Below are 23,612 nucleotides of genomic sequence, written 5' to 3'. Positions count from 1 at the left end.
AGCAATGTAGGTATAAAGCTGCTGGAACATCCTTTTCAATTCTAGCAGCAACACCATTTAAGTGACCACTCATGTTGCTGGCACCATCATATGCTTGGCCACGACACTGAGCAATTGGTAAAACATGCTTACCCAAACAACTTTTCAGCTCCCTAGTGATTGTTTCAGCATCAGTTTTTGGGAGTTGAATCAATTCGATTGGGTCTTCATATATACAAAAATCATCATCTACCCATCTGATGCATACAGTTAACTGCTCTTTGTTACTGACATCCGTAGCTTCATCGGCAATGATTGAAAACCAGTGCACTTTTCTAATGTCTGCTATAATGTTTGTTAGCACACTATCAGCTATCAATTTGATTTGATCATTCACTATATCAGGTGACATATACTTGCGTTCTCTGATCCAATTGTTTAATTCACTGCAATCATTGCTTCTGAGGTTCAATAATAGAACAAGATTGCTCTGAATTTCATCATGCCCCCTAATTGCAAGGCCTTGCCTCAATAAGAACTTCAGTGATGATAGCTGCTTAATTAGCATTTGTCGATGGTTCCTCTGTGAAACCATAATTTGCTCATTGTTGAGGGTGTCAACACCCTTTTGGTTTATCAGCTGAATTTTTAAAATAGATTCTTTGTGCAAATCAGACTGAGAATGTTGTGAAAATCTTTCAAGAGCCTTCTTCCAGTTATTAAAACCGTTACTAACAAAAGCATCATCTCCTTTTTTAGCAAAGCACAATAGATTGCTTTCTGCACAGTATCGACACAAAACACAAAATGCTTTGCATTTGGTGGTGCATAATGTCAACCATGAGTAGGTAGAATACCAGTTGGGTGAAAAGTTACGACAGCGCTTCCCTTGTTGCTGCTGAAACTTGTTAAGCACAGATGGATTAGTGGGTTGAAATGGAGTTAATGACAGCTCACAACATTTAGCTGAGCATTTTTCCACAGAAGTAGGCATGCTGTTCATTTGAACATCTCTGCTGGTGGTGGTGCAGCTGCTGGTGGTAGTGGTGATGGTGCTGCTGCTGGTGGTAGTGGTGGTGGTGCTGCTGGTGGTGGTGGTGCTGCTGGTGGTGGTGCTGCTGCTGGTGGTAGTGGTGGTGCTGCTGGTGGTGGTAGTAGTGGTGGTGCTGCTACTTTGCTGAGCAGTAAATTGATCAGCAATGTTTCTATCACTAGGAATGGAACTCTTCCCCCTGACACTTGATGAAGGCTCATTATTTGTGCTGCCACTGGAACGTTTGCTAGCAAAACAAAGTGTTCCCTGCTTAAATTTTTTGGCAGCTGGTGGCTTGATAGAGCACACCTGTTTATATAATTTAATAATAATAAGCCATCAGATATACACCAAACAGTTACCTCTTGCTCTTCTAGGTGCTCTTCTGTTGATTCCATCACAAATTCCATACATTTACTCACTATTTATAGCAATTCCAAATAATGCACAAAATAATTTTAGGGGTGCTTGTTGCCACGTAACGAAAATGAGACGAGGCCATTGCAGAATAAGGCAACCAAGGAAACTCGTGAGTGCTAGTTATGTACGCATATTTCGATTATATTGTATTGCTAACCAGCTAGTCCCTTCATATTGATAGTGAAAATTTGTTTCTTTTTCAACCATGGTCTTGTATTTCAACTTCCCAATTGTTGGGGGGGCCATGGCCCCCCTGGCCCCCCCGCTTCCTACGCCTATGTAGTACTGTTTCTAAAACCTGTATGCTAATTTTTTTGCTGTAAAGCTTTGAAAATACTTTTTTTGAAGTTGTTAGCTTTTTAGCTATACTTGCAAACATGGAACATATTTTGCTATATAGAATCTAATTGTGAAACACAAATTGTCTAGTTGGTTATGCCCTCAGACTCCACCACATCTTGGGGGTGTGTCTCTCTAAAGGCAAATATATATTTAAGGGGTTACAAGATGTGGGTATAGTTCAGGACCATAATCTCCCTATAGTCAGTTCACAAAATTAGCTATCAATACATACGTATAAGGCTTTTCAGCAAATGTGTACCATATGTACAACCTTAAGAGTTTTATGTATTAAAATATTATTGTTATATATACAGAAGCAAATTATAGTCATAAACAACTTTAAATTTGAGTTTAATCTGATGACAAAACTACATAAATTATGACGTTTATTGATTTATCTCACAGGAGTATTGTACACTAGTGTATTAAAAATTATAAATTTAAAAATGATGTACATAGGAATCCAAGCGATAAAAAGTAGTGAAACAAGAGATGAACAATGGTAGTTATTACAGTATAGCTCAGTGGGAAATCCCTACTTGCATGCATTTTTAAATTTATAATTTTTAATATACTAGTTTTTTTGTTAAGGCATACAGCTAGCTATAAACATGTGACTGTTCTATTAGGGTGACTGCTGTATTAGAGTATCTTGAGTCAGCCTGCAAAGATGTGTGTTTGCTCCAAAAAGGGTGTGGTCATCGTGGATTCGATCAATTCATAGTATTAGACCAGAGAATCTCAAATCCGAGTTCGAATCAGCCTACCAACTTAAGGTGTGTAGTCACAAATACAGCTAGCGTAAAAGGGTGTGGTAATCGTGGTCTTGATTGATAGATCGATAATACGTAGAATAAAGAATGGATATGATGTCGTGACCTATCGTGGAGTACCAGTACCTCCGTACTCTGCTCTGTACAGTAGCGTACTCTAAGCGCCTTAAATAATTTTGTGGCGTCTTATGCTGCTTAAAGAAAGTATTGATATGGAAAATTAATGCCTCAATATGGTTTCGTTGGATGAAGAAGACAAGCAGCCTGATTGAAGATAAAAGAAAAGACAAGGCGCACAGGGCATACACCCGTCGGAACCCCAGAAGGCACATCCCACCAGTGAGTTTGTTGTTGTGGCATAAAATGGTGACCATGCACTGCTTCATTTGGGCTTGAGGCTTGCGACTGTGGTCAGTGAGTGAGGCGTGAGTGAGACAAAATTTCGAGTTGACGATTTTTTTAAATTTCTATATCTGGCCACCAGTCAGCATTTTCTTGTTTTAATGCTACATTTGATGCTAGATGTTATAGTTAAACCCCACCAGTAGTTGAGTAGTTATCAACTGAGGTGAAGCCGAGGTGTTGATAACTAGATATCCTACGAGTGCAGGTGGGGTTTAACTAGCTTCTATCCCACACTTTGAAGTAGTCAAGTTCAAAAACAATGTATTAATAAGCATGTCAGTTGTGTATGGCTTAACTGTTTGCTGAATGTGTAGTTTTTGTAATGGTATGGCTTCAAATTTTGCTGAATTTGTAGATTTTATGGTGTGTATGGCCTTCAATTTGCTTTGAATGCATTAAACATAATGTGTAATTTCCATATATGTGACCGGATTTCACATAACAAGGCTTCCACACACAAAATCAAACTTACGATTTTACCAGAAATGGATTGCTGGTCTAATACACTATCATATTTCACACTGTACTTCCTTTAGCACTGACAAGTCTGGTTTCTGTAGCAGCTTTCTTCCGACCCTGTCAAAGCCACGAGTGTGAGATTGGCACCATTAAATGGCCATGGCTCTGTGATAATGGTGTGTAGTCAGCTGGGACTTCACAGAGAGCTCGCCAATAGTGTTCTCAGTCAATTTGGAGTAATCTGAGTGCCATGGAGGGCCATGGAGAGCCCAAACTTGGCCTCTGGATTCCAATCGTCTTCTTACTTCATTTTATACCCGTATATTAAGACCACCGTCCACCCCCACCCTCCCACCCTATTAGTACCGCCTGTGATATTATTACCCGCTCGAAAAAAGCTGCTCAAAACAGGGCAAATTTTGGGTATCAGAAATGTATACACCCACTCAGTGATAGCTAGTGAACAGATGAACAATTGGTGCAAATTTTGTTTGCACAGCTGTAGGCACTGGGAAGTTATTACACAATGATTCCTTAAAATCGCCATATCTCCTAACAAAGCTTTGTGCGTCGAAGGCATGTTTTGTCAAATTCAGTCACACATGAATGCATTATAGCCCATATAAAGTGTAACTTACCAATTGACGCTTGAAAACAGGGCCACACTTTAATACCAACACATGGAACACAGGGAATAGCAAGAGGCAGCCAAACAAGCAATCTGCACTGTTGTTAGATCACGTGATCTCACGTGATGCCTCTCATAATATTAAATGTGACCGGATTTCACATAACAAGGCTTCCACACACACAAAATCAAACTTACGATTTTACCAGAAATGGATTGCTGGTCTAATACACTATCATATTTCACACTGTACTTCCTTTAGCACTAACAAGTCTGGTTTCTGTAGCAGCTTTCTTCCGACCCTGTCAAAGCCACGAGTGTGAGATTGGCACCATTAAATGGCCATGGCTCTGTGATAATGGTGTGTAGTCAGCTGGGACTTCACAGAGAGCTCGCCAATAGTGTTCTCAGTCAATTTGGAGTAATCTGAGTGCCATGGAGGGCCATGGAGAGCCCAAACTTGGCCTCTGGATTCCAATCGTCTTCTTACTTCATTTTATACCCGTATATTAAGACCACCGTCCACCCCCACCCTCCCACCCTATTAGTACCGCCTGTAATATTATTACCCGCTCGAAAAAAGCTGCTCAAAACAGGGAAAATTTTGGGTATCAGAAATGTATACATCCACTCAGTGATAGCTAGTGAACAGATGAACAATTGGTGCAAATTTTGTTTGCACAGCTGTAGGCACTGGGAAGTTATTACACAATGATTCCTTAAAATCGCCATATCTCCTAACAAAGCTTTGTACGTCGAAGCCTTGTTTTGTCAAATTCAGTCACATATGTACTGGGTTTTAACTACCATGTACTGGGGTTTAACTACCACCACTGGGGTTTAACTACCATTCACTGGGGTTTAACTACTATTCACTGGGGTTTAACTACCATTCACCACCTGGGTTTAACTACCATGCACTGGGGTTTAACTACCAAGCACTGGGGTTTAACTACCAAGCACTGGGGTTTAACTACCACACACTGGGGTTTAACTACCACGCACTGGGGTTTAACTACCATTCACTGGGGTTTAACTACTATTCACTGGGGTTTAACTACCATTCACCACCTGGGTTTAACTACCACACACTGGGGTTTAACTACCACACGCTGGGGTTTAACTACCACACGCTGGGGTTTAACTACCACGCACTGGGGTTTAACTACCATTCACTGGGGTTTAACTACCATTCACCACCTGGGTTTAACTACCATGCACTGGGGTTTAACTACCAAGCACTGGGGTTTAACTACCAAGCACTGGGGTTTAACTACCACCACTGGGGTTTAACTACCACGCACTGAGGTTTAACTACCATTCACTGGGGTTTAACTACTATTCACTGGGGTTTAACTACCATTCACCACCTGGGTTTAACTACCATGCACTGGGGTTTAACTACCAAGCACTGGGGTTTAACTACCAAGCACTGGGGTTTAACTACCACCACTGGGGTTTAACTACCACGCACTGGGGTTTAACTACCATTCACTGGGGTTTAACTACTATTCACTGGGGTTTAACTACCATTCACCACCTGGGTTTAACTACCATGCACTGGGGTTTAACTACCAAGCACTGGGGTTTAACTACCACACACTGGGGTTTAACTACCACGCACTGGGGTTTAACTACCATTCACTGGGGTTTAACTACTATTCACTGGGGTTTAACTACCATTCACCACCTGGGTTTAACTACCACACACTGGGGTTTAACTACCACACGCTGGGTTTTAACTACCACGCACCTGGGTTTAACTACCACGCACTGGGGTTTAGCTACCATTCACCACCTGGGTTTAACTACCACGCACTGGGGTTTAACTACCATTCACTGGGGTTTAACTACCATTCACTGGGGTTTAACTACCACGCACTGGGGTTTAACTACCATACACTGGGGTTTAACTACCACACGCTGGGGTTTAACTACCACGCACCTGGGTTTAACTACCAAGCACTGGGGTTTAACTACCACACACTGGGGTTTAACTACCACACACTGGGGTTTAACTACCATTCACTGGGGTTTAACTACTATTCACTGGGGTTTAACTACCATTCACCACCTGGGTTTAACTACCACGCACCTGGGTTTAACTACCAAGCACTGGGGTTTAACTACCACACACTGGGGTTTAACTACCACACGCTGGGGTTTAACTACCACACGCTGGGGTTTAACTACCACACGCTGGGGTTTAACTACCACGCTCCTGGGTTTAACTACCACGCACTGGGGTTTAACTACCACGCACTGGGGTTTAACTACCATTCACTGGGGTTTAACTACTATTCACTGGGGTTTAACTACCATTCACCACCTGGGTTTAACTACCACACACTGGGGTTTAACTACCACACGCTGGGGTTTAACTACCACACGCTGGGGTTTAACTACCATTCACCACCTGGGTTTAACTACCACGCACCTGGGTTTAACTACCAAGCACTGGGGTTTAACTACCACACACTGGGGTTTAACTACCACACACTGGGGTTTAACTACCACACGCTGGGGTTTAACTACCACACGCTGGGGTTTAACTACCACACGCTGGGGTTTAACTACCACGCTCCTGGGTTTAACTACCAAGCACTGGGGTTTAACTACCACACACTGGGGTTTAACTACCACGCACTGGGGTTTAACTACCATTCACTGGGGTTTAACTACTATTCACTGGGGTTTAACTACCATTCACCACCTGGGTTTAACTACCACACACTGGGGTTTAACTACCACACGCTGGGGTTTAACTACCACACGCTGGGGTTTAACTACCACGCACCTGGGTTTAACTACCACGCACTGGGGTTTAACTACCATTCACCACCTGGGTTTAACTACCACGCACTTGGGTTTAACTACCATTCACTGGGGTTTAACTACCATTCACTGGGGTTTAACTACCACGCACTGGGGTTTAACTACCATACACTGGGGTTTAACTACCATACACTGGGGTTTAACTACCACACGCTGGGGTTTAACTACCACGCACCTGGGTTTATCTACCAAGCACTGGGGTTTAACACTGGGGTTTAACTACCACACACTGGGGTTTAACTACCATTCACTGGGGTTTAACTACTATTCACTGGGGTTTAACTACCATTCACCACCTGGGTTTAACTACCACGCACCTGGGTTTAACTACCAAGAACTGGGGTTTAACTACCACACACTGGGGTTTAACTACCACACACTGGGGTTAAACTACCACACGCTGGGGTTTAACTACCACACGCTGGGGTTTAACTACCACACGCTGGGGTTTAACTACCACACGCTGGGGTTTAACTACCACGCTCCTGGGTTTAACTACCACGCACTGGGGTTTAACTACCACGCACTGGGGTTTAACTACCAAGCACTGGGGTTTAACTACCACACACTGGAGTTTAACTACCATTCACCACCTGGGTTTAACTACCACGCACTGGGGTTTAACTACCATTCACTGGGGTTTAACTACCATTCACTGGGGTTTAACTACCACGCACTGGGGTTTAACTACCACGCACTGGGGTTTAACTACCATTCACTGAGGTTTAACTACCATTCACCACCTGGGTTTAACTACCACACACTGGGGTTTAACTACCATTCACTGGGGTTTAACTACCATTCACCACCTGGGTTTAACTACCACGCACTGGGGTTTAACTACCATTCACTGGGGTTTAACTACCATTCACTGGGGTTTAACTACCATTCACTGGGGTTTAACTACTATTCACTGGGGTTTAACTACCACGCACTTGGGTTTAACTACCAAGCACCTGGGTTTAACTACCACGCACCTGGGTTTAACTACCACGCACCTGGGTTTAACTACCAAGCACTGGGGTTTAACTACCAAGCACTGGGGTTTAACTACCACACACTGGGGTTTAACTACCACGCACTGGGGTTTAACTACCATGTACTGGGGTTTAACTACCGGGTTTAACTACTATTCACTGGGGTTTAACTACCACGCACCTGGGTTTAACTACCAAGCACTGGGGTTTAACTACCACACGCTGGGGTTTAACTACCACGCTCCTGGGTTTAACTACCACGCACTGGGGTTTAACTACCACGCACTGGGGTTTAACTACCAAGCACCTGGGTTTAACTACCACGCACCTGGGTTTAACTACCACACACCTGGGTTTAACTACCAAGCACTGGGGTTTAACTACCAAGCACTGGGGTTTAACTACCACACACTGGGGTTTAACTACCACGCACTGGGGTTTAACTACCATGTACTGGGGTTTAACTACCGGGTTTAACTACTATTCACTGGCGTTTAACTACCACGCACCTGGGTTTAACTACCAAGCACTGGGGTTTAACTACCACACGCTGGGGTTTAACTACCACGCTCCTGGGTTTAACTACCACGCACTGGGGTTTAACTACCACGCACTGGGGTTTAACTACCAAGCACTGGGGTTTAACTACCACACACTGGAGTTTAACTACCATTCACCACCTGGGTTTAACTACCACGCACTGGGGTTTAACTACCATTCACTGGGGTTTAACTACCATTCACTGGCGTTTAACTACCACGCACCTGGGTTTAACTACCAAGCACTGGGGTTTAACTACCACACGCTGGGGTTTAACTACCACGCTCCTGGGTTTAACTACCACGCACTGGGGTTTAACTACCACGCACTGGGGTTTAACTACCAAGCACTGGGGTTTAACTACCACACACTGGAGTTTAACTACCATTCACCACCTGGGTTTAACTACCACGCACTGGGGTTTAACTACCATTCACTGGGGTTTAACTACCATTCACTGGGGTTTAACTACCACGCACTGGGGTTTAACTACCATTCACTGGGGTTTAACTACCATTCACTGAGGTTTAACTACCATTCACCACCTGGGTTTAACTACCACACACTGGGGTTTAACTACTATTCACTGGGATTTAACTACCAAGCACTGGGATTTAACTACCAAGCACTGGGGTTTAACTACCATTCACCACCTGGGTTTAACTACCACACACTGGGGTTTAGCTACCATTCACTGGGGTTTAACTACCATTCACTGGGGTTTAACTACCATTCACTGGGGTTTAACTACCATTCACTGGGGTTTAACTACTATTCACTGGGTTTAACTACCACGCACCTGGGTTTAACTACCACGCACCTGGGTTTAACTACCAAGCACTGGGGTTTAACTACCAAGCACTGGGGTTTAACTACCACACACTGGGGTTTAACTACCACGCACTGGGGTTTAACTACCATGTACTGGGGTTTAACTACCGGGTTTAACTACTACTCACTGGGGTTTAACTACCACGCACCTGGGTTTAACTACCAAGCACTGGGGTTTAACTACCACGCACTGGGGTTTAACTACCATTCACTGGGGTTTAACTACTATTCACTGGGGTTTAACTACCATTCACCACCTGGGTTTAACTACCATGCACTGGGGTTTAACTACCACACGCTGGGGTTTAACTACCACACGCTGGGGTTTAACTACCATGTACTGGGGTTTAACTACCGGGTTTAACTACTATTCACTGGGGTTTAACTACCATTCACCACCTGGGTTTAACTACCACGCACCTGGGTTTAACTACCAAGCACTGGGGTTTAACTACCACGTACTGGGGTTTAACTACCATTCACTGGGGTTTAACTACCACGCACCTGGGTTTAACTACCAAGCACTGGGGTTTAACTACCATGTACTGGGGGTTTAACTACCATTCACCACCTGGGTTTAACTACCACGCACCTGGGTTTAACTACCAAGCACTGGGGTTTAACTACCACACACTGGGGTTTAACTACTATTCACTGGGGTTTAACTACCATTCACCACCTGGGTTTAACTACCAAGCACTGGGATTTAACTACCATGTACTGGGGGTTTAACTACCACATACTCCCAGTTGTTTACTGGCTTCAGTGGGATAGAAGGACTATTATTATTCCGTAAAAGTGATTTTCATCGCATAAGAAGTTTCTAAGCTGGTTTTTAAAAGGTAATATTTTTGGCGGCTCACTTAATTTCAGGGGGATTACTGTACTGTTTGATAACGCCTATGCCTCACTCCTGGATATCTCTCCATGTTTTGGTTGTATATGTACCTGCAGTGCTCATGGTTAGATTTCTTTTTAATTGAATGACAAACAAAGAATGTAGATTAAGGGTGTAACTGCGTGGGCGGTTGACTTTATTATGAATTTGCTGCTGGTAAAAATACCATAACTTTGAAATGGAATATGCTATGAGCTTGCAACAACTATCAACTTGTTTCTTGGATAAAGATCTTCCAATTTGGCACCTAGTTTGAGGGTGATATATAGACAAAGGTCAATATTTTTTAGTATGAAATAAAATGTAGAGGACACCAAAGGTCAAATCTGCGATGGCTCCACATCTCAAAACACACTTCATGGTAGGTAGACACTATGTGCAAAGTTTCATACTTTCTGTACAAACTGTACAATATTTCGGTTAAGCCGCTCTACCAACGATATAGTATATTCACATTGAGCTGAATCCTCAAAAACATTTAATAACTCATGGATGATGTGATTACACATGATCTTGAAATTTGGCTCATTTGTAGTACTGCTTGACCTGGTAAAAATATTTCAAAATCTTTTTGTTCAAATGTTTGACATAATATTTACAGCCAATCAAAATTTTCACAATATATTTCCTGTGGGAAAGCCATATAAGTACAGTGTTCATTACAGTGCATTCCTGAACTTGTAATGGAGCCAAACCGTATGTGTCTGTTGTTGACACCTTCGCTGTTACCAATGATCATCTGGTTGGCTGAAATGTTAACTCTGTTGAGAAAAATCCACTTTTAAATTTTTAGTTGTTTTCAGGATTCAGCTCAACGTGAACATACTATAGTCCTACCATATATGGATTTGTGGATGTTGACTTATCCTCAGTAGTGCACAGGGTAGTCAAAGGCTTTGATGTGTGTGTGTGCGTGTACCGTACACTGTGAAAAAGGTGGGATATAAGATGGTATTTCCAATGGCTTATTGAATACAAATAAACTTTAATATAAACCTTGTATTATACTCATGTTATACTTTAGTATAATGCATACTATACTATTACATATATGGTTTCAGTTTATTTACCACATTACCTGAAATAGCTTATATCTAGTATAATGCCCACACTATACCATCACATATATGGTTTCAGTATGTTTAACACATTAACTAAAGCTTTACATGTGATTGTTAGTATAATACAGGTTATATCAAGCTTTTTTGTATTCAATAAGCCACTGGAAATACCATCTTATATCCCTCTTTTTTCACAGTGGTATGGAGGGAAACTTAGGCAAATTTGGCAGTAGTGTGTTGTGTGTGTACTGTAGTATGTAGTGTGTGTATGTTTGTTATTGCTAAATTACTTATGATATAAAACACATCACATGATATGACTATACTAGTACTTGTGGTACTCAATTGTTAGTACAAATGTGTGTACACATGTGAACTATATCTGATCCCTTATATAGGCATTCTAATAATAGTATGTTTATTTGTAGTGAGGAGGAGAAGGCAACTACGGCGAAGACAGTGATGGGGATCACATGATCAACCTAGAGAATGAGATGGATCAATTGTTAGCAAAAGATCAAGTGAATTTTATTAGAAACTGACCTCACTAAGAACAAGGAATTGTATTAACTAGCAATGGATTTATAAATATCTAAATCATCTGTTCTATATTTGAAATATTTTATTATTATCTGCACTTAGAAGTGGAACACACTCTAATCCATACCTCTTGATCCAGAACTATGACTTTTTCTAAGTTCACTAAAAATGTTTATAAAACATTTAATGTACACCCACAATCAATGCCAGGAAGGATGTACTGAAGGTGCGGATCGACACATGTATCCTTGGAGCTATGAGAATATCAATGTATTACACAGAGTTGTAGGGTGGACATGACATACTGCCACAAGGGGGAATACCCCACTTGAGTATCCATGTGTGGCAGAAATGTAGTTGGACATCCCTGAGGGTGGCAGAAACATGTTATTAGGCCATCATTATTATTATATAGCTTGTTTCCCATCTCCCAGTGGAACAAAACCTGATGTGGGCGGGAGGTGATTATTAATGTACACTTGACTCTTGTTATTTTAGTCTCTGACTGCTCTATTAGAGTATCTTGATCTTGAAGGCTACCACCTATACACCCTGTGGAACAAGAATGGAGGGACTCCTATCCTTCTACTGTGTTGATATACACAGCTAATGTATTTATCTTATAAAGCTTAGTCACTGTGTGCCTCTTCCATCATGAAATAGTGCTCTGTAATAAAATAATTAAAATTTGGTGCGGCTACCTAAAAATCAATGTGGGCAGTGAAGGGAAACAAGGAATTTAATATTGATGGTCATAGCTGGAGAATATTTGTTATTATTAGCTGCAGGGGAAGGAGCTACAACATTAGTAGATTAACTAGCAATGAAGCCTTCTGGATTAGTGATGGAGGGAAGGCATCATCGTTCATACTTGTTTGTCACCATCAGGGATTACTGTGTTATTGTTACACCCCAGTAGTGTCACTACAGTCTTCAACATGGCAGGAGAACTAGCTGTGGCGTGGTCACTGAATAATCCTTACAAATGTCACTGCTTGTAGAGTCTAATGGGTGGGGCTTAGGGAAGTCCCCTGATAACTTGTCCTTTATTGCCTTGGGGGACTTGATGCTACCACTATAAGTGAGAGATACAAATTTAATATCTTTATTATCACTACACAAAGTAATTTATCCATTTTGTAGTGTTGTAACATCTAAAGCTCTCAGCTCAAGGTTTTCAACAAATCAACACCTCACTATAGTTACTGTAACAGCTATTATATGTATGCTACAGGTTTCATCATAATGCACAGGTAGGATTATTTGAGGCATAAAAACATGAAGCACATTGCTAAGAATATTGGCATAGCTTTTGGCAGGTACTCAGGAGCAGCAACCGTAGCAGTTGACTATCTGTTCAGCTGGCCCCTTTATAAGGTAATATTGTGTTAGTTTTACCAGTTTGGTCCTGCAGTACATGTATGTGGCCACTGGCCTTATTAATGAGGTGGCCCTATTAATGAAAATTAAATCAATGGAATAATATGGAAGATACATCTGGACTTTCTGTACCTGGCCACTATAACAAGGTGGCCTTATTAATGAGGTGGCCACTAAGTGAGGTTTCACTGTATCTAGTGTAATATACTGTACCAATTGATTTGTCTCTTCATGGGGAGTAAGAATACCTTCTTTATCATGAAGCAAACATAAGCTACATGTACGTCAGTAGAAAATTCCATTAAATAAATTATATTTAAAATTCCGTAGCAACTTGTTGAAAGTGTTTTGGGTCGATCTGAAAGCTTGTTTGGGCTTAGTTTCACCTAACCAATACTGCCTCATCGTCGTTAGGGAAAATTGAGGCTGTTTTTTGGGTGATGTTATTTCGTGGGCCACACCTACTCCTTTGTGGTCCCTACTATACACTACTATCGTAGCGTATGATTAAGTGATAAATTCCAGTTCCCAGTCCTTCTTCCAGCTACCCAACACTTTGTGTGGTGTTTATAACTAATACACAAACACTATATTATACACACTTCTTGTGAATGTGATAAAGAACTTCATAATAACAATACACACTCAGTCACCATGGTATTATTGTGTAACTACATGTAGTGATATGTCAAAGAGTTATGATGTGTGACCAACTTTCTCTGAACTACACATGATAATATAACAAGCCATGTCTACTCTTAAGATTATAGTCTCCATTAAAGATTTAGTCCCAACAAGTCAACAGCTCCCAAACATTTTTCTAGCAGGAAAGAAAATCTTTTTATTAGTAGCAAAACTTAGCCAGTCCATTAGGTGCAATGTAGGCCACTGTAAAGATTATGTACTAAGTGTCTGGATTATATGGACACCTCAGAAGTTGGGACTATCAATAATTATTGTCAAGGTGTCCTGATTGTCCAAGTCTGTTGATGTACTAAAGTGTTCACAATAACATGTTCCACTCACCTCAGAATAATCTAACTCATTGCAGTGTCGTTCCCCACGTCTTCTGCTGCTCATGTTGCCACTGATCCGGCTACAAGTGATATCAGTTACAACAACTTCAACAGAATGATACACAAATGTAAAGCAGTTTACACCACAGACTAATATTAACATAACATGGAGGTGAACCACAAAACACACTATTAACACATCATATAGACTAACCCAACAAAACACACACACTGTTCTACTCAACTCTTGAATAGTTACAAGTGAGTGATAAAGTACATTAAACTGGTGAAGTCCCTAAACACACGGAGCCAACACACGCGACATTCAGCTTTATACTGGCTGCGTTAGTAACGCACATATAAGACAACAAACCTTGGAAGATTAAATTCTACCAACCATCTCTGATAGTAGGAAAGCGAAATGCATGAGAAATATGATCACAAACCAGATAGCATCCACAAAGTGATGTCATCACATTTTAAAATTTCTAAAGTGATTGTGGTTTTAAATAATTGTCATGGCAATGCCTCAAAGGGAAGGCACAAATGTAAGGGGTACTAGTGCTACCTTCACCAGGGATAACCAGCGATTTGTCATTGAGCTGATACAGCAAGTAGTTCCTGGGGAAGACGGTGGACCAGACGTAGCTAGTTGTCTTCAATGGATAACACCCAAGTCCTCTCCCAGTGTGTGTTGCATATGGTGAGTTTGCGTGTTAATACTTGATAGTATCAGTAACAGGCATGGGGCGAAGTACATTGAAAAGTATTTAAGTAAAGTACAAATACTTTTGAGATTTACTAAAGTATAAGTACAAGTACATGTGATTTTCAAGGATATGTACTTAAATACAGTACAAGTACTTTTGATAGTATTTAAGTACAAGTACACATTTAACCCTTTATTATCGAATGGCTAATATATTGCCATAACGAGTGCCCTTTATAAACGGAGCCATAACTCCTTTTTCCTAGTGGTTACGAAGCTGAAATTGCTACCAAACTGCTCAGAAGGACCGGGCGTTTTTAATGAAGTTTACCGTTCGGCGATAGGAAGAAGCATGGGCAAGTTATGGCACTTGGCAATATAAAATAGCGTATACAAAACAATAATACCTGTTTAAAACTCCATGTTCGCCTTCTCCCTGCTACTAGGAGGCTTTAGTTGGAATTACTCCTTTCCCCACGTGATAAGGATTCTAAAAATAAATAGTGTGATGTCATCGCGTTGATTAGTAAGATGGCGGCGCCCATCTTTCAATGCCATGGCGATACGGAGAAGATACGCTTTCTTCACTTCATAGCGCGTGAGTTGTGTGTGTGATCTGTAAGTATTCTAGCTGTGTTGGTAGAAGAGAGAGATGGCTATCAAACGGTATACAGTGGAACCTCTATGAACGGACACTCCGAATAGCGGACACCTCCGTGTTACGGACAGTAAACTATGGTCCCAGCCGTTTGCTAATTGTTTTCAATGTATTAATAACCTCTGCACAACGGACACCTCCTTGTAACGGACAACGGACAGTCGACAAGTACCTTCTGGTACCATACGCGTATGCTCTTACCTCTAAATAACGGACGCCACTAAAGCGATTAATTTAGGTGCTCGAGAGGAATCACTATAGTATAATGATATTTACATATTCTACACAATTTATAATAGCTTTTTTTCTTTCAAAGGTGCAATTAATTCCTTCAGTTTGTTAATGTAAGGTGCAGGTCCATACAAGCGGTATTTGCAGGGTAACTCAACGCCATAGCCAGCTCCTCGGTTAACTCTCTCACCGGTTACTTCCACGAAGCCTACGTTCACATCTCTTTGAAGAAATTGTGATATTAATCTAGTTAAATTAAATGGGACATGTCCAACTATTTCTTCGTCTTTCATGATGGCGACAGAGTTAACATCGACTTCATTGTCAGGCTCCCTTCTTAACGGTAAAACTTCGCCAACTTCATATTCCCACCTATCCATGTATGCATGGTACCCTCGGATATATGAATCAAACTCGTAGACAACAACACGCTCAGGATGAGCAACAATGTGAGCCGTGATGACGCATTTCTACACTTTCTACACGCAATAAACACGTGTTATAACTAATTGTACTTGTCAGTAACTAATAGACGATATGCACACTCTATTACTCGAACGAAAAATGATCAATTAAGCGTAGACGGCGCAAAACTCGACGGTAACTTAAAAGCGGAAGTCCCATACAAAAGTATGGGAAGCAAATGCGGCTCGAGCAATAACTCACCACTCGAGCTAAGGACAGGCCATCTTGCTTGCCATACACTTCTTTTGCACGGAAAGAAGTGTATGGCAAGCGAGATGGCCTGTCCTTAGCTCGAGTGGTGAGTTATTGCTCGAGCCGCATTTGCTTCCCATACTTTTGTATGGGACTTCCGCTTTTAAGTTACCATCAAGTTTTGCGCCGTCTACGCTTAATTGATCATTTTTCGTTCGAGTAATAGAGTGTGCATATCGTCTATTGGTGACAATGATTGCACCTGTCTATAACTAATTGGTATAATCAGTGACAATGGCGGATTCTTGCTCAACACGCCGAAAGCACCTGACGCTCAAGCAGAAGATAGAAGTTATACAAGAGGCAAAGAAAAAATCCTAAGCTAGGGATCAGAGGTTAATGTCAACGTTTTAACTGTGGGAAGACTCAGATTGCAACTGTTTTAAAAGAGAAAGAGCAGCTATTGGCTTTGTATGAAAGTAATGCCTCTGATAAATCTTGCAAAGTAAGCCTCCGCACGCGAAAGTCTGACTTCAGTGAAGTAAATGAAGTATTGTATAAGTGGTACCTGTTGACTTGTTCTAAAAACATTTATCCAGCAGGCCCACAGCTTGTAGTGAAGGCAAAAGAAATTGCTGAGCGTCTAGGGAGAGGCGAATTCAAAGGCTCCAATGGATTGGCTGGAGAAATGGAAAAGAAAATACAATATTAAACAACTGACAGTAAGTGGAGAAAGCGGTGATGTTTCTGGTGCAACTGTGGACTCGTGGAAAGAGCAACTCCCTGAGGTTTTACAAGGCTATGCAAAAAGGGACATATGGAACCTAGATGAAACTGGTGTGTTTTGGAAAGCATTACCTGAACGTGGTTTTGTTCAAAAAGGTCGGTCTTGCAAAGGTGGAAAGAAAAGCAAACAAAGGTTTACCATAGCATTCATCGCAAATGCAGATGGTGGTAAAGAAAAGCCTGTTGTTATCTGGAAGTATGAGAACCCGAGATGTTTTAAAAATCTTAATAAGAGTCTTCTTCCTGTCTCTTATTTCAGCCAGTCCAAGGCATGGATGACTGGGGATATCTTGGATAGGATTCTTAAAAAGATAAATCAAAGTTTGAGGGCTCAGTCTCGGTTTGTTGCTTTACTGATGGATAATGCTGGATGCCATCCCCCTGAAATAAAAGATAAGTACAGCAATGTTAAGGTTGCATTCCTTCCAGCAAATACCACTTCTCGATTGCAGCCACTAGATCTAGGGATAATTAAGAATTTCAAATTTCACTATCGCCAGTTGTTTTTGCAATATGTTCTTACCAAAATTGAAGAATGTGATACTGCATCACAGGTAGCAGAGTCGCTGAATGTTTTGAAGGCCATCCACTTTGTCAGTGAAGCTTGGAAAAAGGTGAAACCAGAGACTATATGCAAATGTTTTCGGTCAGCTGGTGTACTTGACAAAGATCTCAATGTCACTACTTGTAATGTGGGTCAAGATGATGCTGATCCATTCCTAGCAGTAGATAGCGAATTTCACCTCAATGATTTGATCCCTCAAGTTGTAAGTGATGGCACCTGTTCTGTTGACGAGTACCTTGATGGTGATGGATCTTTACCAGTGTGCCGTGAGCTATCTGAGGAGCACTGGGAAGAAGAGTTCCTTGCTGCAGCCTGCTCCTCTGAGCCAGATTCAATAGACGATGAGGAGAATTGTGTGGCAGGTGACGTAGAAATGGAAGTGGTTGAAGCTGTACCAAAGATTGACACATTCAAGGATGCAATGAAAAATCTAGAAGATGTCCAACTATTTCTACAAAACAAAGGTTTTACAGAAGAAGCTTTGAAAGTTGGTTGAATGGTTACTACTGTAGCTCGCCTGTATTGTTCATCTCTTGTATTTAGTAAGCAAACAACTTTAGATAGTTATTTTTCAAAGCAGAGTGAAGAACAGCTTAGTGACTGACTATGTGCATAGGTGTGAACTGTTGTTATAGGGTAATCAATCTTCAAACATTATAATTATGCTGTGTATGATATTATATGCATAAAATATTTCAACCTCCTTACAAAGGACACCTCCATATAAAGGATACTTAAGCTTGGTCCGTGGGTGTCCGCTATATAGAGGTTCCACTGTATAGCTTGATGGGTTAATTAATGGGTGGGGTCCACTCGTATCGCCCACAGTTCACACAAGCCATAAAAGTTTTCACACTTGCGGTTTTGTAAAAAAAACTTCGGTAATAGAGGGTTAAAGAGAAATTACAATTGAACTATACTGCTCTTATTAGGGATGGGAGGTATTGCAATATTGAAGAATGGGTATGATATTAGGAAAATACTTCAGTATCACTAAATACCTCGGTATCACTAAATACCCCGGTATCACTAAATACCTCTGTATCACTAAATACCTCGGTATCACTAAATACCTCGGTATCACTAAATACCTCGGTATCACTAAATACCGCGGTATCACTAAATACCTCGGTATCACTAAATACCTCGGTATCACTAAATACCTCGGTATCACTAAATACCTCGGTATCACTAAATACCTCGGTATCACTAAATACCTCGGTATCACTAAATACCTCGGTATCACTAAATACCTCGGTATCACTAAATACCTCGGTATCACTAAATACCTCGGTATCACTAAATACCCCGGTATCACTAAATACCTTGGTATCCCTAAATACCCCAGTATCACTAAATACCCCAGTATCACTAAATACCCCAGTATCACTAAATACCTCGGTATCACTAAATACCTCGGTATCACTAAATACCCCGGTATCACTAAATACCTTGGTATCCCTAAATACCCCAGTATCACTAAATACCCCAGTATCACTAAATACCTCGGTATCACTAAATACCTCGGTATCACTAAATACCCCAGTATCACTAAATACCTTGTATATTTTACACTCTTATTAAAAACATGAGAAAGCTATGATTTACACCTATACCCACATTGTGCTATTAAGGATCACATGAAACAACAATATTATTATTGTGCCACATATTTGTTTCACAGGGACATACAGGGTGATGAAAGCAATCTATCCATATGTATCAGAATAACACCAATGATATTGGGGAAGTTGATCCTCATCTGGGAGATGTGGTACACTTTGAGACATCTTATGAATACCTGTTTGCTATAGTGAGTGTTAAGATTGTTATAATCCTTGCTTCTAACTTTTGATGGGTACCTCCGAACAGCTGAAGAATCTGATAAAGTGATCGGTTGTTGGTGGAGTCCAGTTAAAAGTGTTGTCTTCTTGACACAACTGATCACCACTGTTTGGACGTGGATTGACTAATGCACAATTGCCTGGGCAATATCATGGGAAAGCGGTTTGCCAATGACTTTGATACCCAGCCAGTTCAAAGAATCGATGTGCTTTGACTCGTTATATTGAGCGACATAGAGCTTTGTATTGTGGGACTCATTTTTGTAGTAGTTTTTTTAGTACAAAGGCTAAGATAGACTAGTTGGTTGTTACTAAAGGATAATGAAGGCATAGAATAATCGTTTGGGCGATTGTGGATGCGTATTTCTACCCACCGCGTATCAGCCTTTGAACAGACCACGGAACAGCAAAGCTACTACTGCTACGTTGAAATAGGTTAGTAACTTACAGTCCGAAGTGCTTAACTTAATATAATAACTTACTTACTGTCCCAATAGTGAAGTTAGTTGGCTTAACTTAGTACAAAAATGATAACAATATAAACTCAATCCCACAATCACAAGTTTTCTAACATAGCGTGTTGAAGCATAGTAATATATTAATGACGTTTTAACGCATGGACAACATTTTGATGGCTATTAGCCCACGGTTTTAAAGCCACAATCGATTTTCAGATGCTACTGTATAAAACAAACGAGATGAGTTCTCGTTAGTTCTTTCACCTATTAGCCAAGTGATATATATCAGTTATACCACGGCTGCTTGGGATTATACACCCGCAGCCCTCAGGCTTTGGGTGTATATATATCATCAAAATCCCTCGCAGCCATGGTATAACTATTAAATAAATAATTGTCATGTTGTGACATCACACACAAATGTACACATACTGTTGTGGAAGAACATGTGATCCAGTAAACAAGTTTACACTAAGAGTGTACTTCTGAGACAGTTCATTGTACAAATAAATCTTACTAATTAAAAAGCTTACTTGTTAGAAACTGATGAATTTCTATAATGACACTATTATTAATATTTGTATTGAATAACTGCCTATGGCCATAATTGTGTTGAACAATTGTACACAATTTCACCGTACATGGTTAAATAAATAATTTATACAAAATTGACCATACACAATGCTATTTATGCAAGTGAGTTATAACATCGTGATAGTTATCATAATGGTGATATGTTACATCCTACAATCATGAAAGTAGCAAAATGTCACAATCGCTCAGCCCTAGTTTCAGGGTGATACCACATTACTCACACGTCAAATTACAGGTTGTCAAGTACATGCAATTGAAAAGGCTATCACACTCCTTTTCACAGACCGGATCACATTTTGTTGCTTCTCTGTACTCTATAGTAACAAAGGAGTGGGCAGCCAAAGTTTCAGTGTGATGAATAGTCTTGGAGTTATAGGGATAGACAGTTGAACAGGAATTGATTTGTACAGCAACAATACAAATAAATTACAGGCACTTGCTAAATCAACTATAACTCACGACTGAAACAAGCCACTAAAATGAGTCAGTGTGTTCACCATGAATTGGCACATCAATCAAGGTATAGTATTTACCCTGTAGGTATCTGTGTGGACAAAGAATAAGGCCATTTCAATAACTCAAATGATGACGGTAAACTTTGTTTCTACCGTAATGTAAATAAGCACCCATAACTCTTACTCCCAATGAACAGGGGAATCTGGTGGTGTTACACTGGTGTACACAGTAGGTTTTATTAATTTGAGCTTTGCAGTACAAAACGAAGCGATTGAAATGCGTCATGTAGCACATGTACTTTTATCCAGTTTATTTCAATAGCAAAATAGAATTTTGCGCCAGTTTTCGTTCATCGGGTCACATTATGAGTACAGTTTATTGTTCAACAACAGCAACTGATCATAACCTGGAAACTTGCAATTTACCAGGCCAGCACCCAGGATATGTTGCCTCATACTACACTACACTACTACAACTATGTATGCACACAGACACATTACACGCACGCACACACACACGTATGTACCATCCATATCAGACCCAATCAAAATGACATTCTTATAAATCATAACTTGTTCACAATACACTCCAGGGTGTATTACTATCTTATCACCATCCCTGGCTGAGTTTATGGCCTGAACAATTGTAGCGTAGTATGGGACTTGTGTGGCTTCTAGCCTCAGGGGATGTGTCTTTGACAACGTAGCCACTTTAGGATGAACATGTACTGACTCATGCTGTGGGGATCCTGTGATCATTGTGGTGATGTCATCAGTGTACCTACCATCACTTCAAAGTGCTGTTTCCATGCCAACTATTCTTGAGGACATTCCATCTTGTACATGTTGTCATAGTAACTGTATGAGTATGATGTAGACATTTCAAATACTCGTCGGAACAAATCCCTCCTATAAGTTGAAATAACATCCAGCAGTGATCTGATTGGCTAAACTGACCATAGGGTTGTGTCATTGACTACATTGTTAAATCGTTGACACGCAAGCATCACATGACACAGGTCCCTCTCTCGTAGAAATGAGAATATCACCAATAGCAACTCAACAGGTAGTAGCTGGTCTAGATATGGTTGGCCTGTTTATAATAAGTATCAACACAGTACCATATATGGGTACAGCAAAGACTACAATGTCAATTACATAACAAGACAATTGAAATACATTGAAATACAATCAGTGGTACAAAAAATTTACGCATGTTTTAATTGTTTTAGTAAACGGTGAAGTAAGACATACGTACGTATGTATCTACTAATAAACTGTACCACTGGATTGGTCTCTTTATGTAGATATTTGTTTCCCTTCTGTACCATGAAGCAAACGTGAGTTACGTACGTGTGTTTAGTGTTGTAGTAAAACATATCTTTAATGTTGCTGTTTCTAAGCTACTTGCTTGATAGTAGTACAGGTATAAATAAGTCAAAAACTATACCTTTATTAATGCCCCACTTCATGGTGAATAGAATGAAACAAACCCCAAATCTGTAGCCCCCGTTGTACTCGAAACTTATGATCAATTAAACAAGAAGCTGTAATATTCCCGTAAAGACACTGTGTAAGTCAATTGTTTTGCTCTTCTTGTTGTCTATCACTACAACTCCAAAACCACTTACTAGATAAGGATGAATCTTTAACAGCCAATTGGTTTTACCCTCTAGGTAATAAGTCATAAAATGAAATACACACTACACACACACACGCACGCACGCACGCACACGCAAACACACTACACACACACACACACACACTTACACACACACACACACACACACACACGCACACACACACACACACACACAACATCATAAAACAAAATGCTTACTGGAATATTTTAGTAGAAGTCCATCAACTTTGAAATGTTTCACTCTACGACTGGTCCTGTGCTGCAAGTGGACATGTAGACTTGTATAAGGAGTCATGACCATAGATAATATATACTACGTAGTATATAGGCCATGACTGACTGCATAGGTGAGTGAAAACTACCAGAAATGTGTGTGGACATTACAAACTACACCTGATAATATAACAGGCCATGTCTACTCTAAACTCCATTAAAGATTTGGTCTCAACAGGTTCAGCTCTAAACATTTCTATATCAAGATAGAAAACATTTTTTCCGGCCGGCGCATTGCAGTCCACTGTAAAGTTTATGTACTAAGGGATCTCTGGATTATGTAGGTGTCCTCAAGTGGCATTAACATAATATGGACACCTCAGGAGTTGGGACATCAGTGTCCAGTCAGTTTATGTACTAATGTGTTCACAATAACATGTTCCACTCACCTCAGAATAATCCAACTCATTGCAGTGTCGTTTCCTACATCTTCTGCTGCTCATGTTGCCACTGATCCGGCTACAAGTGATATCAGTTACAACAACTTCAACACTATTAACTAATTGTAACATGTGTTAAACACTTTGTTCAGCTGATTGGAATGATAAACAAATGTGAAGCGGTTTACACCACAGACTAAACTACTCAAATATTAACATAACTTGGAGATGAACCACAAAACA

General features: G+C 40.6%; 1 protein-coding gene across 1 annotated transcript in view; it reads right to left on the bottom strand.

Moving 5' to 3' along the window:
• Positions 1–23,612, bottom strand: part of LOC136247707 (F-box only protein 11-like) — a 122,964-nt gene that overhangs the window by 90,504 nt on the left and 8,848 nt on the right. The window contains exon 2 of the mRNA XM_066039538.1: positions 23,379–23,448. Coding sequence (XP_065895610.1) covers positions 23,379–23,448 — 70 coding nt within the window. The remainder of the gene's footprint in view (positions 1–23,378; positions 23,449–23,612) is intronic.

The sequence above is a fragment of the Dysidea avara genome, chromosome 2 (assembly GCF_963678975.1).
Source record: "Dysidea avara chromosome 2, odDysAvar1.4, whole genome shotgun sequence".
Taxonomy (NCBI): domain Eukaryota; kingdom Metazoa; phylum Porifera; class Demospongiae; order Dictyoceratida; family Dysideidae; genus Dysidea; species Dysidea avara.
This window is presented reverse-complemented; position numbering and strand designations above follow the sequence as displayed.